At 49.5% G+C, this 14447-nt stretch overlaps 1 protein-coding gene across 4 annotated transcripts; it reads right to left on the reverse strand.

Moving 5' to 3' along the window:
- Positions 1-11209, reverse strand: ASB10 (ankyrin repeat and SOCS box containing 10). Of its 4 annotated transcripts, none has more exons than XM_053553832.1 (7): positions 10776-11075; positions 10199-10437; positions 9761-10028; positions 6458-6800; positions 1702-1815; positions 1239-1424; positions 1-1093 (listed from the first exon to the last, which is right to left on the reverse strand). In XM_053553832.1, exons 1-6 carry the CDS (start codon positions 10940-10942, stop codon positions 1239-1241), a joined length of 1317 nt encoding a protein of 438 aa, XP_053409807.1. In that variant the 5' UTR covers positions 10943-11075; the 3' UTR covers positions 1-1093. The 4 variants fall into 4 exon arrangements, with proteins under 4 accessions (XP_053409807.1, XP_053409804.1, XP_053409806.1 ...); XM_053553829.1 differs by having other exon boundaries at positions 6281-6800; XM_053553831.1 differs by lacking the exon at positions 10199-10437 and having other exon boundaries at positions 6281-6800; positions 10826-11209.
- Positions 11210-14447: the final 3238 nt, after the last annotated feature.

Raw genomic sequence — 14447 nt, forward strand, 5'->3', positions numbered from 1 at the left:
CCCCACAGCTTTGCACGCACGCGGCGATTGGCGGGAAAGTCGAGCTCCAGCGCGTGCGCATTCTGGAGCGAGCCCAGGGTGCTCTGCCTGGCGACCCTTGACGTCAGCGATCACAGTGCACTTGACTGGCTGCTCTATGGCAACCTCTTTCCGGCAGGTTCCTAAACTCCTGGAACTTCAGTGAACCAGAGGACTCTCCTTCTCTTTCTCTTTACAGATGCGGAAACTTGAGCCCGGAAGGCAAGAGACTTTTATGTTCCACAAGAAATTAACGACAGAGTTAGACCAGAACCAGTCATGTAACTCTTAGCTCAGTGTTTTTGAGGTCACAGAGCTAAACTTAAGGAAGGAACAGATGAAAAGTGGCAGGAAGCAGGTCTGCCTGGGGTGCTCCCTGACCTACAGTGTCAGGCAATGATAGAATTGGTTTTGTTTTTCTAGACCTGGGCTTTTCGCTCTCACCTGAGCCATGGTTATTATCCTCCATGCTTGGCCACCACCTTCCCGGCGGCTCTCCTCCCTCCTCCCTTCACCTCAACTCTCTGCACCACCTGCCTTTATTTGCACAGCAGCTCTGCCTACCTGAAACCCTCGTCTGCACATCTTTTAGGCTTATCTAACACTGTCTCACCTGGGGGCCATTCCTTCATTTCGTGGGTACATGAAAGAGCTGGTAGATACCAAAGGGGAAGTGACACAGCCAGCACTATGGGACAGATATGGAGCACTTGTGAGTCTGCCCATCCTGACTCTCCTGGGAAGGAGCCAGCTCAGAGGATGGTCTGTTGGAGACCGCATCAAACGCAGCCTGGAGATTTTTAATGCACATGCAAGGGTTGCACAGATTAGCAAGGGGCTTCAGGAGAGACCCAAGAGGAAAGTATCATTTGCATGAGTCTTAACTCTCTTCATCAGACATCATCTGGCTTGCAGAGGTCTGTCCGCCTTTCTCTGTTGGGAATCACAGCATTCACATCTGCCTGTAGAGAAGGACCTCCTGCTGCCGGGGCCACCTTCCCTGACGTGGTGCAGAGAAACACCCCCCACAGGATGAGGCATCTGCTTTTAGGCTCTCTCAAAAGGCAGTGGACAGCTGGAAGGAGAGGTTTGGATTCAGAGATGTCCAGTGGTCCAGGAGTGGACTGGTTCTGGCCAGGGCCCTCCCTCAACCCTTCCTTTGCCTCCTATCCATTCTCCACCCCCAGTGGCTGTCACCGTCCACACAACCCAGGGCTCACCTAGTAGAGCACATCCTCAAAATCGAGCTGCAGGTAGCGAAGGAGCCGGGGTGGCAGGGGCAGCAGGGGCAGGGCGTGGGGCAGGCAGCTTCCCAGGTGGGAGCGGAGCACACAGCGGCTCAGGTGCTGCAGTGACCTGGGCTTTCTCACCAAGGCGAAGAGGGAAGAGTAGAAACGCTGATGGTTCTAGGGGCAGAGGGCAGGGCTTAGCCAGGAGCTGCCTTGGATAAGTGACACCCACCCCTCATTACAGGGGTAGGCTGGTGACTGGTGGGGTGTCTACAGGGACCTCTCAGAAGCAGTGTATGTTTTAGGAGTTCACACCCTGAGTTCTCTTCTCTTGTGAGATGAACAGGTAACTGGGCAATTTCTATGTGGGACTGATAGGGTTGCCATTTAGGGAGTGGGAGTATCTCTTGGGATCAGGCTGAGTGAGTCTGTGTTCAGGGTCCTGGAGTCTGACCTGCAGAGTTTCAGGTGGTACCAGGCCCATAGCCTCCTCAGGAAGTTGCATGCCACTGTAGGTGTTCATCAGGACCTCGATGGTCCGTGGGGACGTGCACCAGCACTCTAGCACCTGGAGGAGGCAGAGATGCGTCAGGTCCCCAATCAGTCCATGCAGGGTGGCCAGATGGTTCTCTCTAGACAACTGTTGTGGGTTGAACTTTATCTCCCAAAAGATGTCCTGAAGTCCTAACCCTTGGTACCTATGAATAGGACCTAATTTGGAAGTAGTATCTTCGTAAATAATAATCAAGTTTGGGCCCAAGAATGGGCCCTGATTCAATGTGACAGACACATACACAGAGAAACCCATGTGATGACAAAGGCAGACATTGGAGTGATGCATGTACAAGCCAAAGAACACTAAGGATTGCAGGAAACCACCAGAAACTAAAAGAGAGACTGGAAACAGATTCCGTCTCAGAGCCTCCAGAAGGAACTAACCCTGCCAGCAACTTGTTTTTGAACTTCCAGCCTGTAAAGAAATGAATTTCTGTTTTAATCCATCCAGTTTATGGTGCTATATGGTGGCAGCCTCAGGAAACGAACACATTTCGGTCATGCATAACTTATGCTATGCTAGATATTTTTCTTAGCACCTTACTTGTATGAACTTATAATTCTCAACCCTACAAGGTATGGACTGTTATTATTCCCATTTAACAGCCAAAGGAAACTGAGGTGCGGGGAGGTTAAATTACCTGCTCAATTTACAGTTCATTCCCACAGTCCAGGCCTGGCAGCATGGCTTGCCCTTAGATACTACATTATCCCCCTCTCCTGTCTGCCTCTACAAGGCTCTATGCTGAATTTTCTGCTGGATCATAAGGGGTCCCTGGCCTGTGATTGGAGCTCTGGGAAGATAAAAAGATCCACCACTGTATAAAACAGAACCTTCCCAATGCAAAGTAAGAGCTAGAGATGGCTACAAGAGGGGCATATGGGAGGGGGACTGGGTGGTCAGGGAGGGACTCACAGGGAGGCTTGGCCTCTGAAGGCAATGGAACTCAGGGGCCTTAATGGCATTCAGGAGCAAGGACTGCCTGTGGCAGCAGTGGAAGGTTTGGTAGGAGCAAGGGTAGGAGCAATTGGAGCCAAATTCATTCTTTCATTTCTTCATTTAGTAAAGTTTACAGAGGGCCAACTCTATGCCAATCCTGTAGATCCAACAGTGAGGAAGATAGACAAGGTCCTTGTCATCTGGAAGCTTCTATTTCAGCAGGAAAACATAACACATGCCTAGGCCTATTACTTACAGATCTGCTGCTACAATGAAAATGAAGCTGGGTCAGAGGACTGTGCATATGAGTGAGGGCACCATCCTAGACAGAGTGGCCAAGAAGCATCTCTGAGCTGGCAGCCAAGGCAGTGGAGCAGCCCTTGAAGGGAGCATCTGCTGGTCAAAAAGGCAACCACAGTCCCAACGACACCATACCTGATGTCTGCCTGTGTCTGCCCTCGGTACCCATGAGCATGTCCATGCTTCCTCTACGCCAAGACTCCTCAAACTGCGGCCTGCGGGCCACATGAGGCGGTGTGATTGTATTTGTTCCCGTTTTGTTTTTTTACTTCAAAATAAGATATGTGCAGTGTGCATAGGAATTTGTTCATAGTTTTGTTTTGTTTTTAAACTGTAGTCTGGCCCTCCAACAGTCTGACAGACAGTGAATTGGCCCCCTGTTTAAAAAGTTTGAGGATGCCTGCTCTACGCCATCTCTTGCTGGATCTCAAATCACAGGCAGTGAGCACAGGGGCTTCATAAGATCTGAAACAGCTAAGTACAGCCTCCTGGGCAGCATTCCTGTACATACCCCATACCTCCCAAACACACACCATGGGACGTAACAGTAGGGGCTTTAGAACCTGGGCCTGATCAGCACATTGTACCCCATACATGCATTAATGTATACATGATCTATGTGTTTATGATTTAATAAAAAAATGAAAAAAAAAAACCCCAAAACCTGGGCCTGCTGAGGAGAAGGGACCCTTCTGCTTGGCAGGTTGAGAGTGCCTTGGGTAGTGGAGCAGGTGGAAGACCAGGCATATCTCCAGGGCAGGTGCCCCTGGAGGAGACAGTCCAGGCCCAGGCCCTGCTCCTTGATATGCACCTGAGCAGTGCTCTCCCTTTGTGTGGAGGCCTCACTTTACCTCAGTCCTTCCAGAACCAGGAAAGAACAGGCTGGTTCTGTCTGACTTTCCTTTCTACCTGCTCCTCCTGCCTGCCTGTCAGGCTGGCCCCTGTTTATCCCTCCTCTGTACCCTGTTCAAGTGCTCAGCCTGCTGCCATGCCTGATCCTTCCTTCTCTCTCTCTCCAAGAGCCGCCCATCCCATGTCCTACCTCCTCTGGGAAGCCTGTGCAGCTGTGACAGCCTGCCCTGCTCTCTGCCATGTCTAATGACACCTTATATTGGAACAGTGCCTAGAAGCTTACCAAGGGCTGCTTCCTGGATTAACTTGAGAGCACCACTAGCTAACAAGTGTTGAGCACTGACAATAGGTTATGCCCTGTCCAAAGGCTTTATATTTATTAACTCTACTTCTCACACAAACCTTAAGAAGGCACTGTGTTACAGCCCCCGTTTACAGATGAGGAAACTGAGGCCCACAGAAAGAAAGCAACCAGCTGAGAAAGCCCAGGCAGTGTGCCTGGCTCCAGAGCCTGCACTTTCAGTCACCACTGACCTCAAAGGTTGTTGAGGGGATTGAGGAAACCCACATAACAGGCAACACCCCTTAAGACAGTGTCTAATGTGGTGTCAGTGCTACGCTTAGTCCTATTGTTCCCTTGAAGTTTTTTGTCCCTGTTAGGGAGAAATTGTATCCCATGCAAGGAACTTGGGGTTCAAATAATTTCAGTGACTTGTATACAGTCACATGGGCAAACATCAACGCTGGATCCTGGATCCAGGTCCAGGTCTCCTGGGGACCAAGTCCAATGTGGTGACTCCTAGAGGACTGGCTGGGGCTGGCATTTCATCACAGCCGCCAGGGGGGCCAAGGCTGGAAGACTTGCAGATTGTGAAGGGGCAAATGGGGCCCCTTGCTTTTCTGGCCCCCTTAGTCCCAGAGACAGGCTGAAGGGTGGAGAAGGGCTTATGGGCGTCCAGTGGGGTACTGGGAAATTCATTTACTGCTGGAGTCCTCCCACCCTGCCTGGTGGGGAAATCATTAGCTGTCAGAGCCGCTTTCAGATTACAGGGAATTGCTCGTCTCCTAATTATCTAGTGTTAATAGGAGATTAATTAGTGTTAATTGTTGATTTTCTTGTATTTTCCCAAAGGGGAGACCAATCTGCCGAACTCTCGGGCTGTTTAATTATTTGGTCTTGCTTAGGAATCCAGACAGATGCTTCTAGGTTTGTGAGCAAAGAGGAGAGGCGGAGACAGAATGGGTGGGTCCAGGATGGGTGGGGCTAGGTAAAACTAGGCCCTAGGTGGGGCCAGAGGGGACACGCTTCTGCCACCCTCTGAGAAGGTGTCTTGAGTCCTTACCCATCTCCTCCCCCCTCCGCCCCCCCTCCCCGCCAAGACGTCAGAAGCATAGGCCCTAATAGAACCTACTCAGGGGAAATTAATATAGAGTAAGATAAAAATTGAAAACTGACAGTAGGAAACGTTTCACAGGTAGTGGGACTATGGGCAGCTGGTCTGGGGGTGTGCATACTTCTAAGCTCTCAGAAAGCAGGGCCACATCTGTTTGCAGATGTTTGGGGGATCTTGAGCCTCATGAGATAGGCCCATGCTTTTCCCTGGAGTATCCACTCCTATGTCCGGGTATCTGTCACTGAACTGACCTTACTACCAGTTAGTGCTCCCTCAAATGCCCTTATGAAGACCCTTTAACAATACCCATCACCCACATTAGCCCTGACTCCTGTCTTTGTGGACCCTTTATAATCTGGCCCCATTGCCGTCCGCCTCCCTTTGCGCACATACATGCACAAACCCAGGATACACATGTATATATGTGCATGAACATATGTATACACGCACACCATGAATACACGTGCACACCTACATATAAACACATGCATACACATGTGTGCACAATACACATTTCCTGCTGATCTGTCTTTGCCTTTACCCTATCTGGGCTTTGCTTACTTGTTTTTTGTTTTTGTTTTTTTTTGAGACAGAGTCTCACTATGTCACCCTCGGTAGATTGCTGTGGTGTCATAGCTCACAGCAACCTCAAACTCCTGGGCTTAAGCTATTCTTTTGCCTCAGCCTCCCAAGTAGCTGGGACTACAGGTGCCCTCCACAACACCTGGCTATTTTGTTGTTGTTGTTGCAGTTGTCATTGTTGTTTAGCTGGCCCAGGCCAGGTTCAAACCCGCCACCCTTGGTGCATGTGGCTGGCTCCATAACCACTGTGCTACGGGCACTGAGCCTGCTTACTTATTAAAGGAAAGAGAGAAGGAGCTAATCTATATGCACAATGTTCTGGACTGCATTTCAAAGGAAGCTGAAGCACAGGTCTAGGTCTCCCTGTCTCCTCACAATGGTGGCCTGCCTGCTGCCTTTGGTCCCCGTACCTTAGGGAGGGCCCCTGGCCAGACGCGGACAGCTCCATGGTTGAGCAGAGCCCGCACCACATGCTCAGGGCTTTGGGCCAGGGCTGCAGCTGGGCCCTGCAGAGCACAGTGCAGGGCCGTGTGTCCCCCATAGTCCATGGCATTGACACTGACACCACAGGACAGGAGCAACTCCACCACAGCAGCATGGCCACGACGACAGGCCAGGTGTAGGGGCCGCCTCTTGTCCCGGTCAGCAGCATCAGCATCTGCTCCAGCCTTGAGCAGCAAGCGGCACAGCTGGAGGCAGCGGGCGGTGGTAGCCTCGGCATCTGCAGGAGACTGGCAGCGGGTATCACAGGCAGCCAGCAGTGGAGTCCAGCCTTCTGAATCACGAGCATCAGGGCATGCCCCACGTCTTAGAAGCAGGTCTGCCAGCTCCACATGGCCAAGCCGGGCAGCCACATGCAAAGGAGTCTCCTCTTCTTCCTCGGACCGACCGTCCACACTTGCCCCAAACCTCAGGAGCAGCTCTGCACACCTAGTAAGGGTGAGATGGCGATGGGAGGAAAGCAGGCATAGACCCCTTGCCTTCCTTGCAATCTAAGCAAAGTGAACAAGGCAGGGAGCCTTGGGGGCTCTAAGTTCTGTCTCCCTTCATCTTCCATCCTGCCTGTCCTCTTAACATTCAAATAGTTTCTGCTAGAATAATTCACCAAATCCTCAATGGGAGTAAAAGTCACAGCAGTTATCACTCAGAACAGGACCTTCCTAAGGGCTCTACATGGGTTAACTGGTTTAATCCTCACGACATTCCCATAGTAGGTTCTCTGATGAGCCTCAAGTCACAGATGAGGAAACTGAGTCTCTGCAGGGTTTGAGGATCCCAACCAAATTTGTGCAGCTGCTAAGGGGAGGAACTGGTGCTGGAGTCCCGGAGCAGCAGGGCAGTTGGAAATCTCTTCATGCTGGGACTAGAGGAGCAGGAGCGGGCTTAGATGGAAATGGGGGCAATGGGACAAAGAAGAGCAAGACCAAAACTGGCCAAGCAGACACACTCCAATATGGTTCCTACAGAAGATTGCAAGTGGCACTAATGTGTTCCCCAAAGGGGATTTAGCCTCTTTGAGCTCCAGTTTCTTCATGTGTAGCATGGGGACAATCAATAATACCTTGATCTCATGAGGTTGTTGGGACCAACATGTGAGATAAAGCCTGAAAGGCCGTCATCATAAGAGCTCAAAAATGGCAGCAATTGGCGGAGGAGTCATGTGGTGTAGACAGGGATGGATCATGGGGGCTCCTTAGATTATCCTGTCTACCTCTCTAAGTGTTTGAAATGCTCCATAATAATTTTAAAAGTATCTTTGGATGTGACCTCAGAGGAGCTGACAAGAACACAGAACTAAACATTTGGGATTGTAAGGAACTTTACTATCCAGTGGTAACCATTAGCCAAATGTGGCTACTAAAAGCAATTGCAAGCTGGCTAGTACTAATTGTGATGTGCTGTAAGTTTTAAAAACACACCAATTTTGAAGACTTACTACAATAAAAATATGTAAAATATTCCAGTTTTTACATAATAAAATAACATATGGATATATATGTTAAATATATTATTATAATTAATAATTTCACCTATTTCACAGATTGTACACCCATGTTCATAGCAGCATTATTCACAGTAGCCAAAATATGGAAGCAACCCACGTGTTAAATTTATGGGTAAACAAAATGTGGTATCTGTGTACAATGGAATATTTTATATTTATTCAGCCTTAAAAAGGAAGGGAATTCTGACATGCTACAACATGAATGAACCCTAAGTAGAAAAAGACAAGCACAAAAGGACAAATACTATATAAGTCCACTTATATGAGCTCCCTAGAGTAGTCAAACTCATAGAGACAAAAGGTAGCATAGTGATTGCCAGGGAACTGGGGGAGGGAGAAGAGTTAATGTTTGATGGGTGCAGAGTTTTAGTTTGGGATGATGACAAAATTTAGAGATAGATGGTGGTGATGGTTATGCAACAATGTTAGTGTACCTAACGCCACTGAACTGTAAACTTAAAAATGGATAAAGTGGGAGATTTTGTAGATATTTTTAATGCAATTTAAAAATTAATTTTACATGTTTTTTTTCCTTGTTAATTTTTTTTTAGAGATAGCCTTTCACTCTGTCATCTAGGCTGGAGTGCAGTGGCCTGATCACAGCTCACTGTAACCTTAAATTCCTGGGCCCAGCAATCTTCCTGAGTAGCTGGAACTACAGGCATGCACCACCAAGCCCAGCTAATTTTTAAAATTTTTGCCTAGGCTGGTTTCAAACTCCTGGCATCAAGTGATTCTCCCTTCTCAGTCTTCCAAAGTACTGGGATTATAGGCATGAGCCATTGCCCTCAGACTTTTTTTTTTTTTATGTTAGGGTTACTAGAAAATTCTAAATTGCGTATGTGGCGCACGTTAGATTCCTGTTTGACCACACTGGTATAAAACACATCTTCAACAGTACTAGGATTAAGTTTATGGAATCCTCTGGAGGCTGATTAGGCTAACAAGAGGAAGAGATTACATTAAAGGGACCTCCAAAAGTCAATAATTGGCATCGTTCATAGGCGAGATGCAGAATCCAGCAGGTGTGCGGTCAGCAGAGAGAGGCCCTCTATCTATCATATGCAGACTTAGTGCGTAAGTTTGCTGAGGCTCCCTTTGCCTGGATTCCATGTTCATCAAAAAATTGTAAGTGGGGGGCGGCACCTGTGGCTCAAGGCATAGGGTGCTGGCCCCACACACCAGAGGTGGCGGGTTCAAACCTGGCCCTGGCCAAAAACTGCAAAAAATAAAAATAAAAATAAATTGTGAGTGGGACTTATTCTTCCAGGTTCCTTATGCATAGATCATAATCATTTAGGCCAACAGTAAATAACACATTGACACATCTGGGTGTTTTCATTAGTTTCTTGTGAGTTTGGTCAGTGACAGTCATTTGATCCCATTTATCTGAGGGTGCCCTGCCAATAAGGAGATGCCAGACCTGCCTGGCTGAAAACCAGGCCCTGCACACAGAGACCACAATAGGCCCCAACTGGGGTCACTGCCCTCTGCAGCCTGACAGGATCCCCTGAGGGCAGGACATGCCTTAGTTGCTGCTGTACTTAGCACAGGGCCTGAAACACAGAGTAAACTCAGAAAACATTAAAATTGTAAGCAGCACCACTTCCCCATCATGAATCTAGATAATTTCCCAACAGAGACCATCAACTGGGCCCCTGCCACAGCCTTCCTCTATCCTTCAGAAACCAGAAAATGGCCCAAAGTCCAGGCCACTCCAAAAGTCATGGGGCCAATGGGTGAATTGGGAATTTCACCCTGACCTCCACCCCAAGCCCCAGTCCACCAAGGCTGCCAGCCCTAACATGCCCCCTCGCCTTCCCTGAGAAGGCCTCTCTGCCTCCCCTCAGAGTGGAACTGGGGGTCAATGTGAGGGGTCACTCACTCAAGGATGCCAGGCCCCTGGCAGAGATGCAAGGGCCGTTTTCCATCCTGGTCAGGGATGTTGGGGTCAGCTCCCGCCACCAGCAGCACATGGACGCAGGCTGTGTGGCCTCCCACACAGGCCTCGTGCAGAGCAGTGCGGCCCCCAGGGGCACTGTCTGGCCTCGCCCTCCGCCTCAGCAGCAGCCGCAGAACTTCTGTGTGGCCACGGCTGGCCGCCACATGCAGAGGGGTGGTCAGCTCCTCTTCATAAGTCAGAGACCAGAGTCCTAGAAAGAGGGGGGACACAGGCCTTAGCTCCTAAGAGGAGATAAAGAGCTGCCAACCAACAGGGTGCAATGGGCAGAGGCAGGAAGCAGGAGCTGGAGCTCCACTGCAACCAGAGCTCCACTGTAGCCGCCCCTCTCCCACTCCAAAGCCCCATGCCCCTGGCCCGTACTCAGAGCGCGGATGTTGAAGCGGAAATCCCTCCATCGCTCCGGGTCGCTGGTGTCAAAGACAGAATCAGGTGCCAGGCCAGTACTGGAGTCTGCCAGGATGTGGGAGACAGAGCCCGCATCCCCGGCCAGCACTGCCTGCCACAAGGTGAGGGCAGGTCCCGAGGCTGTGCGGGTGACGATGGGTCCCGGGCCAGCCTCGGGGTCTTCCTCAGCCCCTCTGCTGGGCTTCTCCACCAGCCTGGCACAGAGGGTATGTCTGTCACCTCGGGGCTCTCCCTGTCCCCCACACTCTTCTGGGGACCAGCTCATGAGCATGTGGGAAGTGGAAGGGTGGTGGGGAGGAGAGGAAGAGGCCAAAGGCATAGAGAGAGAAGGAGGGAAACCCAGACAGAAAGAGACAGAGGGTCCCCATGCCCCAAGCTCTGTGTCTGAGCTGGCTAGGCATTCAGCAGGAGCTATTCTGGGCTCCACATGACTTAGTTCCTGGGCCAAAGGTTAGGATCTTGGACAAGCTTTGGGGTGGGGGAGAAACAGCCTGGGAGTTTCCTTTTCTCCAAGCCCTTGGGACCTGTGTACCTGAGGTGTTCAGCCAGTCCCCGACTCTCAGGCCCCCAGCTGTCCCTCACCCCTCTGATGGCTGCTCCAGCGAGGCTCGGCGGCCTGGCTCTCCAGCACCAGGTCTGCTGTGCTGCTGGGAGGGAACAGCTCCTGTAGTCTTGCCAGGTCCCCAGTGTAGAGGGCATTCTGCAGGGCCATGTCACGGCAGAGCAGTGGTGATGACCGAGGGGTCCCCTGGGTTGGGCAGGACTGGAGTCCCCAGACCCGGCAGGTAGGGGTTGAGGGTAGGCACCCCAGATGGTGCTCCCAGGGGGGAAGGGACTTCCTTCCCCTGGGCATGACTAGATTCTGGGAGAGAAAGCTGGTGCTGGAGGACTGGGGACAATGCTTGGGCAATGCCGCTGGATGACTGGGCAGGTAGGCGCTGGGCCCAAGCTGGGTGGGGCTCGGTGTGGGAGAAGAGGAAGGGCACACACAGACCAAGCCATAAATAGCCCTGGCTGGCCTGGCTGTCAGCACTCAGGATGGAACTCTCAGGCTGGAAGGAGACCTGGGGAGGGCCAGGAGAACAGAGTAAGGCTTAAGCTTTCCAACCCTGTGCTTCACCACAGGATTTGATGACATCAAAGTTGGAAGGGGCCACCCAGATGGTGCTGTCCAATCTGGCCAACCTGTCATCTCACAGATAAAGGAAATTGGAGCCCAGAGAAGAGAATTGATCTGCCCAAGGTTACACAAATAATTTGTTGCAGAGCTGAGATAGAACCCGGGATTTCAAGTTCTTTCTTGTCTATCACCTGCTTCCAGCTACCTGGGCTCTGATCCTACGGGGAGGGGCTGTGGGTGTCAGGTAATGTTTCCTGACCTCCAAATGGCCAGGCACTTTCCCACTCCCAAACCCAAGGGAGGGGGTCATAGCAGTGACAAGCAGTAAGGCTCCCCCCACTGTGTGAAGCACCCCTGAAGGGAGTCTTCTCAGGACAAAATTCTACCTAGGGAATAGGGCTCCTCCCACAGGCAGCAACAGAAATGCCCCACACCCATTCTGAGTGCCAACACCCCACACTCAACCTGTGTAGGGACCTCTATGCCCATCCTCTACTGACACCCCCCCATGTCCATCCTGGGTACTGATCTCTATGCCCATCCTGGGTACTGACACCCCACACTCAACCTGTGTACTGACCTCTATGCCCATCCTTGGTACTGACACCTCCCATGTCCATCCTGGGTACTGATTTCTATGCCCATCCTGGGTACTAACACCCCACACTCATCCTGTGTACTGACCTCTATGCCCATTCTGGGTATTGACACCCCATGCTCATCCTCAGTACCGACACCCCCACATCCATCCTGAGTACGGATCTCTATGCCCATCCTGGGTACTGACGCCCCCCATGTGCATGCCAGGCATTGATCCTCCATTTTCTTGGATAACTCCTAGATCTCCCAGATGGCATCTCTACCCTGCCGTAGTTAGATGGGGTTTCAGCTGGACAGTGAGGAAGAAATGCCTCTGTCCCCTTAGGCAAGTCAGGTTAAAACTATTCTCTTCATAGCTCAACGCATTTACCTCAAGCGGCTAAGGTGCCAGCCCCATACACCAGAGCTGGCGGGTTTAAATCCAGCCTGAGCCTGCCAAACAGCAATGACAACTACAACCAAAAAATGGCCGGGCGTTGCAGTGGGCACCTGTGGTCCCAGCTACTTGGGAGGCTGAGGCAAGAGAATCACTTAAGCCCAGGAGTTGGAGGTTGCTGTGAGCTGTGATGCCACAGCACCCTACCCAGGCTGACAGCTTGAGGCTCTGTCTCAAAAAAAAAAAAAAAAGACTGCTCTCTTCAGGTGAATAAAAAGAAAAAAGGGGAGAAATAAGAGTAAGAGCAAGCCAGGCTCAGGTCTGGCTCACCACTCCCACCACAGGCTGGGGTGCTCCAGCCCAAGCAGTCTCACCTTCTCTAGTTTGCTTTGGCTCTAGAAAAAATTTTTTTTAACCAATTGCTTTTTTAAAAAGTTTATTTTTAATTGATAGACAATAATTGTATATATTTATGGGGTACAATGTGATGTTTTGATACAGGTTTACTGCATTAATGATTAAATCAGCGTAGTTTACCATATCCATGTTTCTTTATAGTAAGAACATTTAAAATCCTCTCTTTTAGCTACACGTTATTACTCACTGTAGTCACCATGCTGTGCAGTTGTCGGTCACCAGGACCTCATCCTGTGTTACTGTAGCACTGACCCACTGACCAACATCTCCCCTTTCCCTGTCTGCCTCCCCCAAGCCCTAGCTCCTGGTCACCGCCCTTCTGCTTCCACAACTATGATCTTTTAGATTCCACATACGAGTGAGATCATGTGGTATTGTAACTCTATGCCTGGCTTATTTCACTTAACATAATCCTGTAATGTTCACCAGTATTGTCACAAATGATAGAATTTCCTGTTTTGAAGGCTGAATAGTATTCAATGTGTATATACCTCACTTTTGTGGGGGGGCCTTTCAATTTTTATTACTAAAAAAAAACTTTCCTTTTTTAAATTTAGCATCCTGACTATGCTATGCCTTCAACAATTCCACGACAACATTCTGCTCCTTAATGGGAAAGCACATGTGATCCTGTCACAGACACAAGGAGCACATGTGGAACCACCAGAGCTCTGCTGGCATGTTTTGCCACTTTAGACACCCTCATAAATAGGGTCCCGCAGCATGAACACCTGCAACCTACCTGGGCAGGTGCTGCATGTAGATATTGGTGCTACCCCAACCTTCCTGTTATAAAGGATAATGATCCTATTAGCAGGGGGTCAGGATAGCCTGGTTTTGTTAGAGGCCGTATTGTTAGGAAAGCCCAGGACCACATGTCAAATGCTGCACTATTCTGAGCGCCTCCAGACAGTGTCCCTGGAGGATGCTGTGCCTCATTTTCTATATGCATCTTCCACTGATGGACACTTAGGTGCTTCCACATCTCGGCTTTGTGAATAGTGCTGCAATGAACAGAGGAGTGCTGATTTCAGTCTCTTCCACGTGCTGATTTCAATTCCTCTGGGTATATACCCAGTACTGTGATTTCTGCCTCATAAGGCAATTCTAATTTTAGTTTTCTGAGGAACTTCCATACTACTTCCCAAAATGGCTGTATTAATTTACAATATCTCCAACAGTGCAATGTCCTTGTCAACACTTATCTTTTACCTTTTTGACAATAGCCATTCTAATATATGTGAGGTGAAAGTTCATTGTAATTTTAATTTGCATTTCTATGATGGTTAGAGATATTAGCATTTTTTTCATATATATGTTGACCATTTATACGTCTTCTTTTGAGTTTTGAGAAATGTGTATTCAGCCTTTTGCCCATTTGTAAACAGGATTATTTGTTTTCTTGGTATATTGAGTAGTTTGAGTTCCTTGTATATTTTGGATATTAGCTCCTTATTGGATGTTTGATTTGCAGTATATTTTTCCCCAGTCTTTGGGTTATTTCTTCTCTATTATTTCCTTTTCTGTGCAGAAGCTTTTTAGTTTGATGCAATCCCTTTTGTCTATTTTTGTTGTGCTTTGGGTGTCATATCCAAGAAATCTCTGCCTGGCCAATGTCATGGAGCTTTCCCTTATGTTTTCTTCAAGTGTTTTCCAGTTTTAGGTCTTGTACTGGCTCTTACTGCCTGTGG

Source organism: Nycticebus coucang, chromosome 11 (genome assembly GCF_027406575.1).
Source record: "Nycticebus coucang isolate mNycCou1 chromosome 11, mNycCou1.pri, whole genome shotgun sequence".
Taxonomy (NCBI): Eukaryota; Metazoa; Chordata; class Mammalia; order Primates; family Lorisidae; genus Nycticebus; species Nycticebus coucang.

What these genes read in the sequence shown, in the direction of transcription:
- ASB10 (XM_053553829.1), bottom strand. Translation starts at nt 10,942, where the DNA reads ATGCCCTCTACACTGGGGACCTGGCAAGACTACAGGAGCTGTTCCCTC. An exon ending in GGACTGGCTGAACACCTCAG is followed by an intron (nt 10,438 to 10,775) that starts GTACACAGGTCC and finishes CCTCTGTGCCAG; the next exon opens with GCTGGTGGAGAAGCCCAGCA. An exon ending in TACCACCTGAAACTCTGCAG is followed by an intron (nt 1,425 to 1,701) that starts GTCAGACTCCAG and finishes CTCTGCCCCTAG; the next exon opens with AACCATCAGCGTTTCTACTC.